The sequence below is a fragment of the Chelonoidis abingdonii genome, chromosome 6, assembly GCF_003597395.2.
Source record: "Chelonoidis abingdonii isolate Lonesome George chromosome 6, CheloAbing_2.0, whole genome shotgun sequence".
NCBI classification, from domain to species: domain Eukaryota; kingdom Metazoa; phylum Chordata; order Testudines; family Testudinidae; genus Chelonoidis; species Chelonoidis abingdonii.
This window is the reverse complement of record NC_133774.1, coordinates 81,577,334-81,597,771: the sequence shown is the minus strand read 5'-3', so window position 1 is coordinate 81,597,771 and position 20,438 is coordinate 81,577,334. Positions and strand designations below refer to the sequence as shown.

The 20,438-nt window shown below is 40.3% G+C and overlaps 1 protein-coding gene across 2 annotated transcripts in view; it reads right to left on the bottom strand.

Annotated features, from left to right (window-relative positions):
• The window catches only part of GRAMD2B (GRAM domain containing 2B), a 62,811-nt gene that overhangs the window by 26,059 nt on the left and 16,314 nt on the right, over nt 1-20,438 (bottom strand). The window contains exon 1 of one of the 2 annotated variants that reach the window (XM_075067182.1): nt 19,056-19,419. The exons of the other annotated variant lie outside the window; for it this stretch is intronic. Coding sequence (XP_074923283.1) covers nt 19,056-19,138 — 83 coding nt within the window. The 5' untranslated portion in view covers nt 19,139-19,419. Of the gene's footprint in view, nt 1-19,055; nt 19,420-20,438 lie in introns of those variants that run through there. 2 annotated transcript variants of the gene reach the window in all.

Sequence of the window (20,438 nt, the reverse complement as noted above, 5' to 3'; positions counted from 1 at the left end):
TCAACATCTGGCACGGACCTTGTTAATCCGGGCGACGTCCGAGCCGGCATGACTCTTCTAGTTCGTGTCACTCTCATATTTTGAGGTAGGCAGGTGAAGCGTTAGGGGGTCTTTTGCCCAAGGACCCCTACTGGAAAGTTGGGTACCAACCAGGATTTGAACCCCAGTCTCTCGTATCAAAGGGCGGTGCTCTTAACCTCTACGCTATCCAGTGCCGCGCGCGCGTGCACACACACAGTCCAACCATCTGTATTTTTAAGCCTCTTTCCCCATCCATTGTTTAATATTGTTCCATGTTGGAAGCTGTCAAGGTTTTTTCCCCCACTTTGAACTTTAGGGTTCAAGAAGTGGGGACCTGCATGATCACTTTAAAGCTTAATTACTAGCTTAAATTTGATATGTTGCCACCAGCTAGAAGTCTGTCTGGCACACTTGTATTCCCTCAAAACCTTCCCTGGGGAACCCAGACCCAAACCCCTTGGGTCTGGAAACAAGGAGAATTTAACCATCCCCCTCCTTTCCCCGCCAGACTCTCCCTTCCCTGGGTTGCCTTGGGAAGCTTCACACCAATCCAGACTCCTTGGATCTTAAAACAAGGAGGAATTAATCATCCCCCTCTGCTTTCCCCCCCACCAATCCCTAGTGAGTTTAGACTCAATCCCTTGTATTCTAAAACAAGGAAAAAATCAATCAGATTCTTAAAAAGAAAGCTTTTAATTAAAGAAGGAAAAGGTAAAATTTATCTCTGTAAAAATCAGAATGGAAAATGCTTTACAGGGCACTCAGATTCATATAGACTAGAGGGACTCCCCCTCCCCCTAGCCTGAGTTTCAAAGTTACAGCAAACAGAGGTAAAAATCCTTCCAGCAAAAAGATGCATTTAGCAGTTGAGAAAACAAACATAACACTATTCTGCCTTGCCTGCTATTACTTATTATTTGGAAACATGAAAGACTGATTCAGAAAGATTGGAGAACCTGGAATGAGGTCCCGTTCCTCTCAGTCCCGAGAGCAAACAACGAACAACACAAAAAGCACAAACAAAAAGACTTCCCTCCACCAAGATTTGAAAGCATCTTATCCCCCTATTGGTCCTCTGGTCAGGTGTCAGCCAGGTTCACTGAGCTTCTTAACCCTTTACAGGTAAAAGAGACATTAACTCTTAACTATCTGTTTATTACAGAAGCTGATATTGATTTTTTTAAAAAAAAAATCAATTGAGGGCAGAATCCTCTGGTATGCATAGATTTTAGTTATAAAGTTGCTTAGGATTTTTAGTAAGCTACTACATACATCTCTTATTTGGGGATCAAATCCTAGAAAGAAAGAAATTAGAAATTTGCCAACAAACAGCAATGAAAATAAGGTAGGGTAAATGTTGCATCTGTCAACACTAACTGTGTTCCTTAAAGGTGGTCCTGGATGACCCCAATTTATAAGAGACCTCTCTGTGTAGTTTTTATAGATCTGTATGCATTTTACAATGGTTATACAGATGGCAAGGCAACTGCAGTCCAGACCATCATTTTGATAATGACATTTTGCAATGTAACTTCAATTAAAAGTTTTGGTAGATATGTTAATTACTATACCCAGACCAAGACCTTGTCATTCATATTAGCATAGGACATCTCAGACTGACGTCAATCTCATATTTTCACTTGGAATTGCACAAAGAAATCAAAAAAGTGTCTACCTGACGTTTGCAGAGTGAGGTCATGAGAGAAACATTGCAAAACGCTCTTGCAAATCTACCACATTCTCTCAGCCAGCAGCTGATTACCAATGTTTATTTTATAGGACACAAACAACAGAGCCTTATGCCTTATTTACATTAGTATTTGAAAGCTGAGAGAACACCCACCTGTTGAGGAACCAGTCCCATACCCAGTGAATTTAATGCCCATAAAAGAGATATCAAACTGACATTTGCTAAGGAAAATTCCATTTACTCACAGAGGAGTCAAAGCACAGGGATCAACACAGCACGTTTCCACACTATTCCACCAATGGGTGTCAATTTAGTTTGACCGGAGGTAACAGCTTTCAATGACTGCTGATCTAACCTGAACCAGAACTCTAGAGGCGTTGGATAGCACAAACCTTTCATATCAAGAATCCAGACCAGCAGTTTTATTTAGTTTGAGGTTTCAATGGGCATGAACCTCAACGAGGACTTTGGTCAGGATCTGGGCTGACCAGGGATGCTCCCTCCCACTACAGACCAGGTTGTGGCTATCTTAGGGGAATAGAAGGGCCTAGTGGTCCTTTAGCCACTTTTTATGATGGCTTCAGGAGGTAGTCAACTGTCCGTCTCTTTCCGCCCAAAGTTCTTAAGCTTCCCGGGAGAAGTAACTTGCCTGAGAAGGAAGCAGGCAGTGTTGGGATTGGGGAGTCTGTGTACACACACCTTGAATTTAAGTAACTCTTAACTGGATGTAGGATTGTTATTTATATTACTGCCATGTTGAGAGGCCACAGTAGGAATCAGGGTCACACCAGACTGGGCACTGTAAAAAACTATTTAAAGAGGTTACAGTGCTGCTTACAGAGAAAGTTGACAGGAGTTAAGTAGGGACACAAAAACAACTGGAAGGAAGGATGAGGAACAATGAAGCATCATGCAGTTATTCAGATTTCTCACGAGGCTCAACAAAATAGAGAAGCCGTTAAATCTCTCTGTATAATATACACATACCCTTTTCACCTCTTCCTTTCTTCTGTAACAACCCATAAGAGCGAAATTCCTGGCCATCTTCAAATCCTTTACAACTTATGATCCATTGAGTAGTTTTGTTTCCATCTTGTTTTATTTTTTTCTTTCAATTAATCCCTCCTCCCCACTTGCTTTAACTATGAAACAGTGGTATAAATGACTTCACACCTAAAATTCCCTTCCCTGACTCTATCATCATTCAACCCCTTGCCTTCCCTACCAACAGGAACTCCAGCCACCATTCCAAAGTCACAAGGCTCCACCCATGCATGCCTTTCCTAGCATAAAGGTGCAGCTCCCTGAGGATACGGGGTGGTAGAAAGTGTTTCAGGGATTGAGGAAGTGTGGTACTATGTTATTCCTTTTACTTGTTTGGGGGCGGGGCGGGGGGGGGGGGGGGGGGGGAGAAGAGCTGGGCTCAGCCCAACCTGTTCACCTTCTCTTTTCTACTGCATCTCTAAAAACAGCCAAAATCCTTTCCCCCCACCACAGGCTTTGCCTCCAGGAAGAAGAGGGAGAGTCCTACCCATGTATTGGTTGCACCTGATTAAAGTAAAGTAGACTTCACCCTTGCAATGTGTGTGTCAGGGATCACAGCTACACATGCTTCCTACGTATGCTTCATATATGTATCTGTATATCTGGCTGGCTGGAATCTTTATGTGTATTTGGCTATAAGTACTTTAAATTGTATTGTTTGTGGTAAGGCTGTTTATCCCTTTTCTATTGTTTATTTCATTTTCTATAAGTTGAAAGCACTGTATCATACCATCTAGGTTACAAGGAACTGTTATTCTATTCTTTCTTTCTAAACCTGTTTGAGTTTTTCTCTGGTTAAGGCTAAGGAACGAAGGAGGGGGAAATCTCTTTGTGTTAGCTTGACTAGGTTTGAAGCTGCTTAGCCTCAGGGGAAGCAGGAGGGGGGGGGAGGTAAATTGCCTTCTCTGTTTTGCATTCAAGGAGTTTAAGTACAGTATCGCCCAGGATAACCCAGGGAGGGGAAAGCTGGGGATGAGATAATGAGGGGGACAAGGGGAGGAGGTTGTTTTCCCTTTGTGTAAGGCCTCAGGGCTTCTGAGTCTTGGGGTCCCCCAGAGAAGGTTTTGGGAGACCTGAGAGGGAGCCAAGTCCTGGAAATCACTTGGCTGGTGGCAGCGAGATCAGATCTAAGCTGGGAATTGAGCTTAGAGGATTCATGCTAGCTTCTCAGTTGTGAACGCTAAGGTTCAAATCTGAGTAGGAAGCTACGACACCCTCCACCAACACCACTGCCACATTTACCTAGCTCATGCAATCAGGAATTCAGTACAAAGGAGTGAATCTTCATTTCCTCTCATATGAGCCTACAGATCTCTCAGGAAACTAACTCACCACAGCTGTAAAATCTCAGCAATAGTGTGTAATTCCTCTGCCATTTCAGGCTCCTTAGACACTACTGCCCCTTAGTCCACCCAGTTCTCTGCCTGTAGCATACAATAGTCTAGTTTTCTGAGAGTCTCATTTCAGTTGTTGGATTTAGTATGAGTGTGATGTTGGTGGCCTGTGATATACAGGAGATTAGATTTAGATCTAGTGTTCTAAAGTTTTGCAATTTGAAGATTTCAGTCTAGTCTAACAGAGCAATTATTGAGAGAAAGTAGCTCACTCCACCTCAAAAAAGACCAAAAAAGTGTTATGGTAGGTGTGATTTTGCTTAACAGGATTTTCATGCAAGTGAACCATTTTTGTACATATCAAGGTGAAATATCAAGATTTTGAGTTTGTTCTGAGTATGTACTTTTAAACGCACAACTCTAATGCTGATAGAATATCTGCTTCAAGATGAACATGCAAAAAACAAAAACAAAAAAAAAACAAAAAAAACAAAAAAAAACAAGCCTACCTACTTTTCAGACATGCCACCCCCTTTAAAAAAATAAATAAATCACTTTCAGGTTTCTTATGGCACAAAGGGAATACATTTTAAAGTTGTAGAGATTCATCTTCACTGATGAGTCACAGTTAAAATGACAACATAAAATTAGTGACATTAAAAGGATATGAATTCTGTATTAGAAAAACAGTAGGTTACAGTACATAACCATAATATACACCAAGAATGGAACATAAGATTAACTCACAGTAAAAGAAAGAAGAGCAGGGAAATATATTAAGAAAAAGCAGTGAATTGAATGTGTCTCTAATGAAGTGTACTGAGACCCATCATTAGCCAGCACATTTTAAAAGTCATGGGAAATGAATCTTGTCTCTTTTATACACTGTATAGAAACACAGAAAACTAGTGGCAGATCTGGGAGCCCAAGTTCTTTATGTTACAGCAAGAAAGTTCCTTCTGAATTCAGAAGATCAGCCACTCAGACTTGTAGCTAACCTATGTTGCAGAAATTGTATTAAGTTGATTACAATGGAAATTTCAATTTTTTTCTTTTGAAAAAACTTATGAAGTGTAATTGCTACTAAAACCTAAACTACATCCTGTTCCCTTTGCACTCACCAAAGACCGCTTTTTGGATGTTTTGGCAGATGTTGACTGAAAGTTGCTTACAAATATTCAGTGTTATTTGACCAATGTGCTATAGGCATTCATTATGTGTTCTGAGAAAGGTCTAATAAATTTGATTTTTTTTTTTTTTGAGTTCTCAACACATAATTCAGCAAAAATGAAACAAACAAACCATCTCTAGAACACACAGAAGTGTATTATGTAGATCCTTAATATTCTGTAGGTTTGCTCATATTTCCCTAGACTGGCTATTCTCACCTTCCAAGTCCACCCTCTCTCAGAGATCAAAAGCTATCTTAAGTAGTGTCCCACTAGCTGCTTGTTTATTAAGCGATCTCTCATCCATTTAGACCAGAAACATGCTACTTGGATGGCCAGTTCCAAAACTTCACTACCACAAAGGCTGCCATTTGTTCATTTGCAGTGTTCGTTGAATAATTTTCTAATTCTGAACAGATTAGAAAATGACTTCACTGGTTTGCAATGCCATGACACACCAATATTTTCCATCTAGAATGCTGGACAACTGCAACATGTCTACCTGTTACCCAGGTTATTTTTACACTCCTGGATATTTAAGGGACTTCCTTCACAACAGCATAATAGGATGCTTTCTACTGTTACATTTAATCTGCCAAGTGAGTAATGTGTGGTACGTCATCCCTGGCCCATGTCTTTATTGGTTGGTGTATGACGTTACAGGGAAATATCTATTTTTATGAATATGGCGCATGTGACTATCTACACTGCAATTAAACATGAGTGGCTCATGTCCACTGACTTGGGCTTATGGGGCTCAGGCAGTAAAACTGTGGTGTAGACATTCAGGCTTAGGCTGGAGCTGGGCTCTGGGACCCTTCCCCCTCACAGGATCTGCTGACAGTCTACACTGCAATTTTACAGCCCCACCAGTCAGCTGACATGGGCCAGCTGCAGGTATTTAATTACAGCACAGATGTACCCTGTGTATTTAGTTATGTGGGGTTACTTGATGTGGGGTTATTAAAAGGACCAAGCAGGGAAAGCAAAACAAGGACACAGGTAAGAGCCCTTGTGGAAACCATGGGGAAGCTGTTTATTGGGGAATACTTCCTACCGAGCTCCAGCCAAACTAAGAATGATTTACTCTTCCCAAGCCTAGGCCTAGGATCAAACAAGGATACTAAACCATTACCACACAAAGGGCTTAGAAAAGAGGGGGTTTGGGTGATCCAAGAGGGGCTGCCCAGGGAGATCTACCGTCAGGCAAGGAGACACAGAAAACAGGCTATTCCCAGCCAGAAATGGATGTAACTAGGCTAGATGAAATGTACCAAAGCTTTCAAGGAAAGGTAAATATAGGGGAAATTTATGTATACACCTTTATTGTTTTTACCCTTCACCTTGTATGCTATGTACTTGGATAAGTGAATAAAGACTTTCTTTTGAAGATGCTAGCTCTGTGTCCCTGTGAACTTGTACTGTCGCAGGCTGATAGAGAAAGAAGGTTTACAGGTACCAAACCCAGTTGAGCTTGTTGTGTTAACATCGTTGGGAAATAGGGATGCTGCTGTTCAGAGATCCAGACCAGACCAATTGAATCACATAGTTCTGGCCAGAGAGGGGTGAAGAGCAAGGCTAAAGAGGTATAGGTCAGAGGGACTAAAAGAGAAACTCTATTTTGCCTTGTAACCATGACAATTAGCATCCTATCTTTAGCAGATAAGGATGTGGTGAGTCATAATGAAGCAGACATGCCACTAACACCATATAAAATCCAGAATGATGCTCAACATTTAAAAGGAATAGAATCTGTTTAGTCTGAACTATGCTGTTTTCTGGAGTTGTACATACAGAGCTTAGATGTTTATCTATTCTGCTTCTGTGGTATAATGCACCTCCAAGATTTAAAAGAAACAACACATTTGTATAGCACAAGTGAAGACATACAAGGGCATTGTGATTTTGACAGTGATTCAGAGACCAGAGTACTACTGAAATACGTTCACAACTCCAAGCAGAATACATCTAGACTAAAAGTGAAGAAATGAAGAGCTGCTTAATGGGGCAAACAAAAAGCTAAGTAGACCAATGGTGTATTCAAGTGGATGGAGTAAATTTATCTTTGTCTAATTTAAAAACACAGTACTCTGGTCTGTACATACAAGAGCCCAAAACTGAGCATCTGATTTTGGAAGGATATCATTTCAGTTGTATGTTGGAGGGGTAAAGTTGTCAAACATATCTTTATATGTGAAGAGAATGTGTTCAAAGCTTAAGGAATTCAAGAACACTAAAATTGGGGGTCAGCTTGTTACTACAAGTGGATACAGAACTAAAGATAGTGGATGCTCTGTTCTTTTCTAGCAGACACTAATGGTCTGCATATCTTCAATCCCTTTGAAAGCAATGCAAGGAGGCTAATTCTCTCATTATAGAAACAACTCACTGAGCCAAATATAAATACAGCAGAGTGAAGCTGCTATAGAAGATATGACTATATTTGAATTATACTCTCTGCCCTGCCTCCAGCTATCCCTCTCTTTTTCCAGATCTTCTGAACACCATTGTTTTCCTCGGGGTCAGCCCTTCTCAGCAACGCAGGCAGCAGTCTGAGAACGCACTAGGCCTATGATTGACTGTTTCCTGACAGGCATTGCAATGTGTGCCGTATGCATATTTTGCTTATGAAATGGCTATTAGGATGACACAGAGGGATTTGGGGACATTAGCACTGGTGAGTTTGCTTTTCCTCACTCAGTTATTTTTTGTCACGAGTTATATTTGTGAGGGTGAGGAAGCAAAGTTATTTGAATATTTATTGATATATTCTCACTTTGCAGCAATACCTTTAAACATAGCAATATATACCAACATTTCAAATCAAATGTGTATTCTTATATAGTATTAGAAAATGTGAATACATTTAAATTTTAAACTAATGAATTTTGTATAGTGAAAACAAAGTTGTCTAGTTATTAAACATGGACTTATACCTTTTAAAAACAGCAAAACAAAATGGAAAGGTATCTTATTGTACTTTTTTAGCCCAGTGGATAAACATTTCACATCATAACCAGGTCAAGTCTCACACCATAGTACCTCAGCAGACAGCAGTAAGGTCATTGTGACACTGTGGACGTCATTAGCATGTACAGTCTCAGTTCTTAAATACCATCTATTATTAACAGGCAGTATTCCCCATCTAATCAAAAACAGATGCTATCAAGTTCCATAGAAAAATAGAAACAAATTCCTTGTGCCATTAAGGGAGAGGCTAATATTTTATAAAAAGAACAGAACAGGCATGTAAGCCATTCTGGTTGTTCTATCGTTCTCCCCAGTCCACCTGTCCACTTCAAAAAAAAATCACTCCAATAATTCACCACTGCTACTTTCTGGCTAGCCTCAGCAGAAAGTCCAAGGACAGAGCACTATTCCCAAAATCAAAACAGGGCCAGATCCTGTGGGGAAGCCAGGCTCCTGGTTGGGAGCAGTGAGTGGAGCTGAGAGCCTGGACTCTCAGCTCCCCACTCTGCCCCCTGAGGTCAGTGCTGGTGAGGATATGTGCCACTGACCGAAGGCAGGTAGTGTGGACATGAACCACAGCAGTAATTACTGTGGTGTCTGTAAGTTGACTTAATATAGGTCGACTTAAGTTTTTAATGTAGACGTGCCCTAAATTTTATTCAGGATAAAGAAAGGGAGGAAGAGGCACCGGCAGGTCATAGCTTCTAATTCTTTTCTGCCAAATTAAATAAGAAAGAAATGTAGTTGCCTGCAGAACCTGTTAACAGTCATACTTACAGTAGGGCCTGACAAATATTCATGGTTTATGAAAATCCATGGCTGCCACCTAACAATGCAGTCATTTGTGGGCATCGTCACAGGACTAAACAAGTGAGGAAAAGAAAGCTTGGCTTCACCGCTGGAAAGTCTTCACACTGTGTTTTTTTTTTTTGTTTGTTTTTTTTTTAGTGTTTGGAAAAGTACCTGCCTTCCAAAGTGATATTCTTCACATGAGTGAGAGCGAAGTTTTCAGATTTAGCTGTGCTTATACAAGAGATCTCTTGCATGAATATGGTAGATTCTTCAATATCCTTGTAGAATTGGTTAGTTATACCAGGTGCTTTTAAAAATATAGATGCAAGGAATTTTTTTTTTTAAACTTAACATATTAAAAGAATGTTAGTGAAAAAGTCTGTTGTGAGATTTAGGAAGTCCTACTGGTTCCCTTTTTAAAAATGGTATAGTGGAGCACTTACAGCGAGAGATTAGGCTGCTAGATGCAGTGTACTCACGATCTCTTCTCTTTTATAGCATTTTTTAGAACTATTCTGTTTTGATATCAGGGATTATAACTGTGCTAAACTGTTTTAATCTGTGTAAAGAAATAATCAAAAATATCTAGCTCTTGATTAGGTACATAGAAAGAGAAAGAAGGAAAGGAACTGTTGAATGGAAACTGATCAGATGGATGAGATATCTGAGAATTAGCACGGACACCTGATCAGTCAACACTGCAAGTACAGTCTTTGTGCCAGAAGCAGACCTAAAACAAAGTGGACTGGGTCAAGGTCCAGGAGACTTAGTGAACAGGTATCACAGAACTGCCTGATCTCAACCTTCTTAATAACTTTTGGCTAAGAAACACAGATTAAAGACAAGGCAATAATTGGAGTTTGCTAAAAACAACTCCCTCCCCACACACAAACATGCTTCTTGACTCGACACAGGTTCAAATCATAAGTAACTCACTGGCTGTCCAACTAGCCACTTTTTCCCCCTCCACCAGAGAGGAAGGGCACAAGTCTATCTCAGTTTATTACTCAAACCTCTCCTAGCACCTCAGCAAGCAACCCTACCCAAATTCAGGAGATCCATACTTGTCTCCTGCAGTCATGTGTCTGCTTTCATGGAGACAGACAGCAGATCCGAGCAATCTTATCCACTAGGAAACATGAAGACTTCTCGCAGCAGGAAGTATTGGACTCTAATCCAGACTGCTTACATCCAGGATTAATTAGGCTCTGCACAATCGCAACAGCTCCTTTGACCAGGACTTTGCAGATAAAATAATGTTTATTTGTATTTCCTGCAGTGTCATGAAATAAGATTGCAGAGGGTTTTTATGTTGCAGTGTAAGATTAGAACAAGATTTCGACCTCTGGCAATCTAGCCAACTTTTTTCCCCATTTTCACATTGCACTGGGGATCAGTCTGCTATAGTGACATCTCTTGCTATAGTTTGTATCAGCCATCTCCACCATTGCCACACATTGTCATCCTTCACAGCAGCTAACCTTCTGTAGCGTTTTCCTCTCTAAGCTGGTTGAGACAGATTAGTGCATCAACAAACTCCATGTTGTTTTGTGGACATTTTGATTGTAAACTGCACTGCAGCCTCCACCATAGGGTGGGACACCCAGGAGGTGTTACTGTCAATCAGTTACAAACACATGCTCAAATCCATATGGGAAAGCCATCAAGAGCCTTCAGCCTCGTCCTGGATAGTCCTCCATTCAGATATGTTTGTTCCCCATTGCCTCCAGCCTTTTGTTCTAGGGTAAACTTAACAATAATCATCCTGTCATTAGGCAACACAACACAGCATTTTATGATAAGGAGATAGTAAAGTTCTATAGGTTGGAGTAAGCTGGAAGTAGACAGACAGGCAATTGTCACCTGTGTATCTTCTTTCCTCAGGTGAGAATCTCTTGCTGTTTTGTCAGTGGAAAAAGGATAATGTGTCTATAGAGACCTCTGGCTTTTTACCTGGTTTGTGAGAAAACACTGAGTATTTCTCTCCATTTGACTCAGCTATTGCTCCCTGAAGAGCTTTCTTTCTATAGAAAATAGAGAGGCAGACAGAAGCTGCTGTACTTGGCTATCGCCTTCTACACCCTGAGCCAGAGCGTCTTCTGCAAGCATTTGAGGAAATAGCTCTGGCAGAGAACTTCATTGTATCTTAGGAGTTGTCAAAGAATACTGGTTAAGACATTTTTCTTCACATTGATTTTATCTTTGAAGGTTGCTAGACCAAATAACAGCTCTTCTAGCATAAGGGCTGGCAGTAACATATGCTTCCATAGTAAATGAAATTTATACTTTCTTCCTCCAGAGCTTGAAAACTCATCTGTCTAGTTATGGGGGTGCAGAGTGGGAAAAGTCAGCTGGGTGACAGTATTAGATCCCACTGCAACATCTGCTTTAGGAAGCTGTACAAAGTTCACATATTTATTCTTCAGAAGAGATACAGAGCAGCTTCCAAATGAGAGCAGTTTTGTATAGCTTCTCTCATTAATCATGGTAGGGTGTGTTTGCTTCTCTTGGTAACTGCCTGTTGACAATGAGGATCTGTTCTAGCTTCAGGAAGGAAATGTACCACTATTCCAACTACAGGATAGAAGCATTTGTGTGGCTGGGGTGGGGAAGAGAAAAGATTTTGTTATTATATTTGGGCATCAACTAGCAGATCTGACACTCTGAGGGTCCTGTGGTCACTGTTGAACATTAGAAGAGAGCACCAATTATAAGCTGCTGTCGGGGCTGTAGGCAGCTAAGTCTAGTGGTTGGAGTTGAGCCAAGGGTCAGAGGTGGATTCGGAGACCGGGGCAAGAAACAAGAACAAAGTAGGAACCAGGAGCAAGGCAGGCAAGTAGGATTCATGAGTCAGGCAAGAAGACAAGGTCCAATGTAACAGCCAGGTAGAGACCAGTTGTGGAGACAGCTTCCTGTGGGTTTAAATAGGAAGCCCTGACAAATCAGAATTCATGGTGTTCCTCCAGTCAAGCCCTGGGAAGTCCTCCCTGATGTCACTTCAGGTTTCATTGTCTTTCCTGCTCAGAAGATTAGTAGCAAGCCACTGGGTGGCAGCAGAGAGGCAATCGTCAACTGGGGACCCTGGGGACACATCTTGAAGACCAGTAGAATCATGACAGTTGCCAGCAAAAATTCTTCTTTATCTCTGTGTAAGAGTAACAGTGGTATAAAAAAAGGTTTGGAATCTTGTTATTTTAAGAGTTTAGTCAATGGGGTTAGCTGGTGTAGAGCAAAAGCCCACACAAACTCATGCTCCTGTATGTGACATACACAGTAAGAGAGACAAGCTGGATGATGTAATAACTTATTGGACTTGCTTCTGTTAGTGAAGGACAAGCTTGTGAGCTACACAGCTCTTTTTCAGGTATCACATAGTAAAACTTAGACAGGCAGCTTTGCACTTGTGTGTGTTGACAGTATACATGACCTGTAGGGCAACCAGGGTAATTTTACATGGCCTAATTTTCAGGAGTACTGAAGAACCACAACTGCAAATGAAGTCAGACAAGTGCAGGTGCTCAGCACTTCTGAAAATCAGGTCCAGAGCATGAATTATAGGCAAGGTTGGGAGCACCACCTATTAGTAAGGTTGCCTAACACTTCCTATTTTAAAGCCATGGCATCAGTTGCTTATAGCTTTGGCAAACTGTTTCAGCTGAAATTTTCTATGCCAAGTGTCTGCCTAAGGTGGATTCATTTTGGGGAAAATTTCAGACAAAATAGTTCAGCCATTTCCAAGACTAAGCCTTGGAAAAAAAAAACATTTAATTTTATATGGAGAAAACAGACCACCTTAATTCTAGTATTTCCCAAGTTGAGGGTTTGCAACCTTAAATAATGTTCTTTTAAATTTAGTTTTTGTATGTAGTATAAGAGAGGATTATGAACATGGTACTATTGATCAGAGGACACTAAACCCTTCTATTGCAAAGTTCCAAGCGTGTAAGTGTGTCAGACGCACACTTAAAAAATAAAGTGAAGAGTAGACATTTAAAGCCTGCTGAGCCTAGCTGAAGATTGGCCAGGTTAACGCCTCTTCATAACTAGAAACACTAAACTGCAGACAGCTGCCAAAAACCCACAACAACCCCACATATAATCGAAGGAGTAGGGAGGGTCTTTTGTACCAGTTTCAAAGTCTCCACCAATTGCATGACCCTAAGTCACACATTTCAAAGGAAAAATAAAAGTACTGTACTGTCACCTGAATGTCAACAGACCAGGGCTGCCATTTTTTTTCCTTCTCCCAAGCTGTGATTATTTATCAAACAGAAACATTAAGTTACCAGTGATCTACAGTATACATATAATTATCTGATATGCATTATGACACTATTCCTAGCAGGGGACAGTTTTTATTTAATTATTTTCTATAGCTCTTGAAGCACTTGTTTTTTATATTTTCTCTCAGTATTAAGGAATCCTTTTGCTTACCCTACCTGTAATGCCCTAAAAAGGACCTACATTCATTTTTAAGTTAAAATCCTGTGTGTCTTAAAGTCTGGTGCACCAGAATTAGCAAGATAAAATTTGTCATGTGCTGTAATCATTAGTTCATGGAATGTGTCAGTTAATACTAGCCCTACTACTCCAGCGTGCTAGCTCACAAATACACACCACATACCGTGTTCAGCATAAAACCAATTATGTACTGTTTTAACTGATGTATTGTCTGGATTTTTCTATCACAGACAGATTTAGAAAGCATGAACCTGATTCTCTTCAGTATAAATCAGAGTGGCTCCATTGAAGTCAAAGGAAATAAGTGCATGTGAAAGGAAAATAAGGCTCCTTATATTACATACAATATAAGAACCAGATACTCTATGACCAAAAGGGATTTATATCAAGATATCAATCACAGGAATGCCAGTTTGGAAGCAATTTAAGGACTCTTGATGTGTTCAGGAAGAGCTTCAGAGAACAACTTCTCTGAGGAGTAGATAGAAGAAAGAAAAGTTTAACATATGAAATGATGGTGTAAGATACTTTAGCTCAACATTTCTGGTGAAAACCCTATCCCAGAACTGGGAGCTTAGTACAAAGGCACAGGGAGAAGAGAGGGATGCTTTTTAAACACCACAGGAGTGTACACATTGAAATAACCAATGTGAACACATTTAATGACAGCTGTTTAAGTACTGTAGGGTTCCAGACAAAGAGTTACAATTACATTTCATAGATACAGCAACATGCCAACCCCCAGCAAACAAAGCTTCCGTATCTCAAATTCCGCAAAACTCTCAACCCCACAGAGCCTCACACTCCTCAACCATCTCCAGGTGTTGACTTATAGACATGGGGCATTTGTCAGAGCCAAAGTTTAGCTAAGGTAGATTATTGTGGACCAACAGGCATGGGGATGGGACCAATTTCTAGCTCAAGGGCCCCAAGGAGTCCAACTAGCAGTCCTCTCTTACAAAGCAAAGTACCTCCAGCTGGAGTGCCTCTGCTGATTGTCAACTACACTGCTAGGGCACATGGAGCAACGAGGCGGTCTCTCTTACAGACAGCTCCCAAGCCACTGGGGACACAGGCCATGGTGAGCACACTGCCTTAGGAAGCTAGGAGCTGCCTGATGGAGGGTTTTGAATATTAGTTGGATTGCATATTCAGTGGGAAGCAAGCATGGATAATTGAGCACATAGGCAGTATGCTCACAATGCCTTTAGCTACAGGAGCAAAGTTACAATAACTAAAACCTGGCTTTCAAGCATACATAATTACTCCTTTTTTAAATAATTCAGATCTTCTTTCACCATACAGAAATTTGTAACATTAATTATTATTTAGCAAAGCACCAGAATGGTCCAGTGGTTTAGGTATTAGCCTGGGACTTGAGACCTGAGTTCAGCTCTTTGTCCCGCCACAGACTTCCTGTGTGATCACTTAGCATCCCTGTGCTTTGGTTGCTTCTCTGTAAAATGGGGATAAATAGCACTTCTCTACCTCATAGGTTTGTTGCAAGGAGAAATACATTAAAGATTGTAGGGTGTTCAGATACTGTGGTAATGAGGACCATATAGATTCACAGAGTGTTATCCCACCTGTCTAACAGGAAACCCAGTTTCTCTTAAAATTGAAGCTTTGCCAGAAAAGCTTATGGGAGAGTGGTGTGTGTGTGTAAGAAAACAGGTCTGATAGTGTTTTTAAAACACTATCTCATGTCATAAAGATTGCATTACTTGTTTCTACAAAAAACACATTACAAAGTTTCAAGTGACATGAAACACTTTGATGGCAGGGTTTGTTTACATCCTTTGCTTTCACAAAGTCACACACTTCCTCAATTAATGCAACACTGATTTTTTTAAAAAAAAATTTGTCTAGTGCTCTGACAGTTTTCAGAAATTAGATAAGCAATGCACCTAACTCCTGCTTTAAAAAAATAAAAAGATTGCTGTAGTAAAAAAAACAAAAAAAAACAAAAAAACAAACAAAAAAAAAAACACACCAAACAAAACACCCTTAAAAGGAGCGTCATTTAAACTACAGATGTGCACTTGATTTTACGTGCTACTGTAACTAGAAGAGGATCTCATAGGGATCTTCTATTTAGACTCACACAGCCTAGGGTAGTATTATGCAGTCCAAGTGTATATATTTAGTCTAAAATTCACATTTATTCAAAAAAATATAACTATATGATTAACAAACATAGGTCCTGATTCCACAAGCAGATCCTCATGACCTGACCTTTGTACCATAAAAAGTACCATTGAAATTATTAGGGATCCACCAAAATGGATCTGTATGCAGGGTCAGGGCCATCAATTGTAGGAAGTCCGTGAGCTCAAGAGTGATTCAGGGAACTGCCTCTTCATCTGTATGGGACATAGTTGCTCCCTTCCCCACATGGGAAGGAGGAAAAATGCAGAACATGCCTCTTTCATTCTCGAAGCATTTCCTCAGGAACAAGTTATTTTTGCCAGTGCATTTCACTGTGGTGAGTATTTTGGGAGTGCACCTGTTTGGATCAGAGATACAAGTATTGGAAGCATATCCACCTTTCCAGAAAATTATATCGCTGCCTTTTATGTTCTCCATCCTCCTCAATGTGTGAATCAGGACTGAGATTCAAGTTGGCTGGAAAATAGAATGATCCTCTTGTGAGAAATTTCAGTGGGTTGGACAAATAATTTAGTCCCAACTCCAGATGAAAAGTCAAAGATTTAAAATTTTTCACAGGTAGGCACATTCTGAAAAATTCAATTTTGGAAGAACTGAAACTGAATCTCTCAGCTTTCTCTTAGCTCCATGGACAGCTGCCTTTCCATGGTGCCCGACACCCCATGACTCCAACTTCCTGGGGAGTTAAGCAAGCCTGGGAGGCACTTCCTAGGAAGTAGAGGCAGCCCAGGCAGGATGACCCGCTTTCTTGGCTATGTAGTTTCCATCAAAAGTGTTGGCACAGTGTTTAGATTCTATCAAAACAGCATTTTCTGACAGGTAAGGGTTGTGTTGGAAAATTTTTGACCAGCTCTAATCATGATCTGTGATGCGTAACTGGGAACTGTAATTTCCAACAAGGATGAGGCCTTAAGGTGCAAAATTCAAACTCTCCCAAATTCAGGTTTCTTTGGAGCCGGATGTTTGGTTTGGGTAGAACTCTAATCTCTGGTACTCTGGGTGGCATGAGAGTAACACTGGTCAGATCTTTCTTCAATATTTTATTGCAAAATTGTGCATCAAGTATGTTCAACTTTTCAAGAGTATTTTACATTTGAAGGATCGTTTGTACCTTCACAAGCTACATATATACAGCACACAGGAAATGCAGCCGTCTTTCAGGCAGTAAGCAGAAGCTAAACAGTATACAGTACACTGCACAATTTTTTGGTAGGGAAGAACAACAGAGGAAATTTTGATCAAGAAAACCAGAGCCAAACCACTTCCTCTATAAGTACTATCATGAGGTCTATCATACTCAGGCAAAACAGATGGGAGTTCAGTTTTAACTGACAGTACTCCATGTGGTTTGCATCATCAGTTATAGATGGAATTATGTACACGTCATAAATTATTTATTTATAAAAAGCCATACAAGGATTTTATCTTGAACTAAATGGAGTGGAGATAAGACAAAATAGGGAGGGGATAAAGAGCATATGGTATGTTGAAATAGTGAAAGATCAGCATGTTATGTATATATTATTAGTTCTTTCGTTTTAAAAAGATGCAATTACATAAACATGTTGAGGAGGTAGTGGGATGTTCAAACAGCACCCAAAATGATGGTTGAGATGGGTTTTTGCTCTTTATGAAGGAGTGCTGTCGTAAGTGTTAAGGGGAAATTTTAAGGAGGAAATCTCTAATGCAGAGTTAATAAAAAAATTGAACTTGTACATGAATTCAAGTTCTAGTCCTTCTGGCAGTCACACACATTCTGTCTTCCTTTGCTCTTTTTTTTTAAAAAGTTTTCAGATAACATTTTCAAAAGTGCTCAAGGAATTTAGGAATCTGATTCCCAAGTAACTTTGGATTCTAGTGCCACTGACTTTCAATGAGACTAGAATCCAAGTTACTTTTGAAAATGGGACTTAGCTTCCTATGTTACTTAAGCACTTCTGAAAATTTTACCAACATCTTTCTCCACCTTCTGTTCTCACCTATACCATGGATGTTTTAAACACAAGCATTTTTTTCCCCATAGTGAAGAAATAATTATGTAAAGAAGCATCACGAAGGTATGATTTAAAAGAAACACCAACCCTTTCGGGAGAGAGACATGTCTAGTCAATCACACATATTAATGTTGTATTTGGAATGGCCATTTTATCTTTAAAACTTTCCCCCTTTTCTAAAGTAAGCTCAATATAAAAAGGTCACTCCTCATACAGAGTACAAGAACATTCAAAGATTAAAAAGGGCAAGAAATTTAAGTTTGAATGAGTTCCTGGGTATCACTGCACTAAAGTACAGAGCGAACACTGATCGCAGAGCTAGAGATACTGACCTGCGCGGTTTGTATCTGCAGCCGATCTGCAAACATGGTCCGCGGATATCCACATCCGCGGATTCAACGCAGATTTGCAAGGCTCTATTGATCTTTACACAATGCGATTTTCCTGTCAGTTTTCCATTAGTCAATAGTTATTATTCCCCCCACCCCCAACTTTGGAATAAACCTCCCCTTAAATACAGAGTACCACTAAATTAGGGGAACCAGGGAAGCAGCATTTTGGTTACACCAAATGAAACTCTGACCTTTCACTTCAGCTCCACTTAGACATAAGGAGAATAATTCTAGTATCATTTATACCTGTGTAACTGTCGAAAAGTCAATGGAATTATACCAGTATAAAACTGTTCTCAGGGGAATCAGAATCAGGACTAGGGTCTGCTTCCTGCAAACTAGCATTACACCCCAGAAAGTGTCCTGTGCTTTCAAGGAAACCAACAACGAGATGTTAAGAGGGATTTTTAGGCTAGATCTAATTATAGTTCCATTACTCTGAATGAAGGTGAACTTAACCCTCCCCCCAAATTTCTTGTTCTGAAGCTGGGGAGGGGGGAAGGAGGGATTCAAACCACTTTTAGAAGACAAACTAAAGTCGTCTGAGATAGTACATCATTGTTACTTTAGTGACTAGACTTTGCACAATACCAGCTTTTTTGAAGCACTGGATACAAACGTGAAGATAAGTTCTGGCAGACAGAACTCTGAAGACAACATATTTACACGAAAGACAGACTCAAGTTCTGTTCAGCCCTATTCGTGGTCCCCGAGTTACAAAACTAGTCACGTGTAGTTGGACTATAAACAATTCGCAATTGGCGTTCAAATATTTTCTTAATTTCACATGATCATCTCGAGCCTGCATTCCTGAAATTTTGTAGTCTGTCTACTAAGTTCCAGCGTTAACAGCTGTAAAAGAAAACAGCAGAATCACAAGGCAGCCAGTATCAAAAGTTAAGAAACAACATAAAACGTATACAGGATTTTTTCCTTTTGATACAGTATAGGTCGCTCAGCTCGGCCCCACCACAGGCAACAGGCGCAGAGACTTTACACGCAATACAGCGGATACTTACAGGAGTAGGACACCTTTGTTTTCTCTTTTATTGACAGCCCTTACAGGTTTTAGTTCTTCCACATCAGACTGTTGTTCAGTCATTAGCACCGTCTGCAGAAAGCTCTTTGTGAGTATCCGTGTGTCTCCTCCTCGACCCCTTACTACCAACAATTGAAATAGATCCTCCCTCTCTGTCACACAACTCTCCCTTGAAACTCCAGAGAGCAAATTAAGCCCAGCACTTTATCTCTGGCTAACCTGAGCTAGTTTAAACTGGCCCTGTCAGCGAGACCTAATGGTAAAGGGAAGGCAGAAGAGAGACTGCGGGAGAAGGAGGAAGAAGAAAAAAGAACGAAAGAAAAGAGACATCCTTTTTTCCACCCCACCAGTAGTTGGGGGTGGGGGGTAGGCGGAAGGAAGGCGGGGAGAAAGCCTGTTCAACAAGTCTTTCTGGGAGAGGAAACTAATGAGCCAAGCCGGTGAAAACACAGTGTTAACAATTCACAGCTGCTTTACTTTTTAAACCATAAATGTATTGGAATGAGGCTATAACATAGGATTTAATGATGTTAAACATAAGTACAAGCGCTGACTTTATATAACTTAAGATATAATAACAGTGACAAAGATTACACCAGGAGGCTGGTCTTTTACACAACTTAAATTATTCAAACAGGATGTTGCCTCATCTGGTACTGCCTCCTGATTACTTAAACAAAAGGTCTATTTAATGTTTTATATGGGGATGACAAGAGAGGCAAGTGGCTGTGCCATTAACCCTTTGCTGCCCCAAAGAGGCAATTTTTGTTTATTTTCAGAGCAGACAATAGGCATGGAGTAGTGGTCCCAACCTGGATGACTGACAAGTTGGCGATGATGACAGGTATTTTTATATTTGAGATACCATAGTGATAAGTGTGGTGTAAAAACTTAGGTTGATTTATAACAGCAATAACCTACTGCTTTTTTATAGTGTTTTTCATCCTGAAGGATCTCAAAGTGCATCACAAAGGACACCACTGATCTTGCAAATTGTTGCATCTGTGTGCATGGAGCCCTTTTGAAATCAATAGTGTTAATTATAGGTACAATAGTCTTCCCTAATGTAACAAGCTGCAGAATCAGGCTTATGTACTTCTGCATCATGGAGGATGGCAGTCAGCCATTAGGCAGTAAACTTCATAATAATAAATAATAATAATAATAGGGGGTGGGACGAAGAGGTAAGGAGTGGGGATATTGTTTGTCCCAGTGTTCTTCAATGTCAATCTACACTTACAAAAAGAGATGGGTTCTTTACAGGTGAAAAAAAAGGCACTTTTTGGTGTCTAAAGAAGTCCTGAGAGGGGATGGGTTTTGTATTTTCCTGCTTGTACATTAGAAACTCAGGTCTCTCTAGACT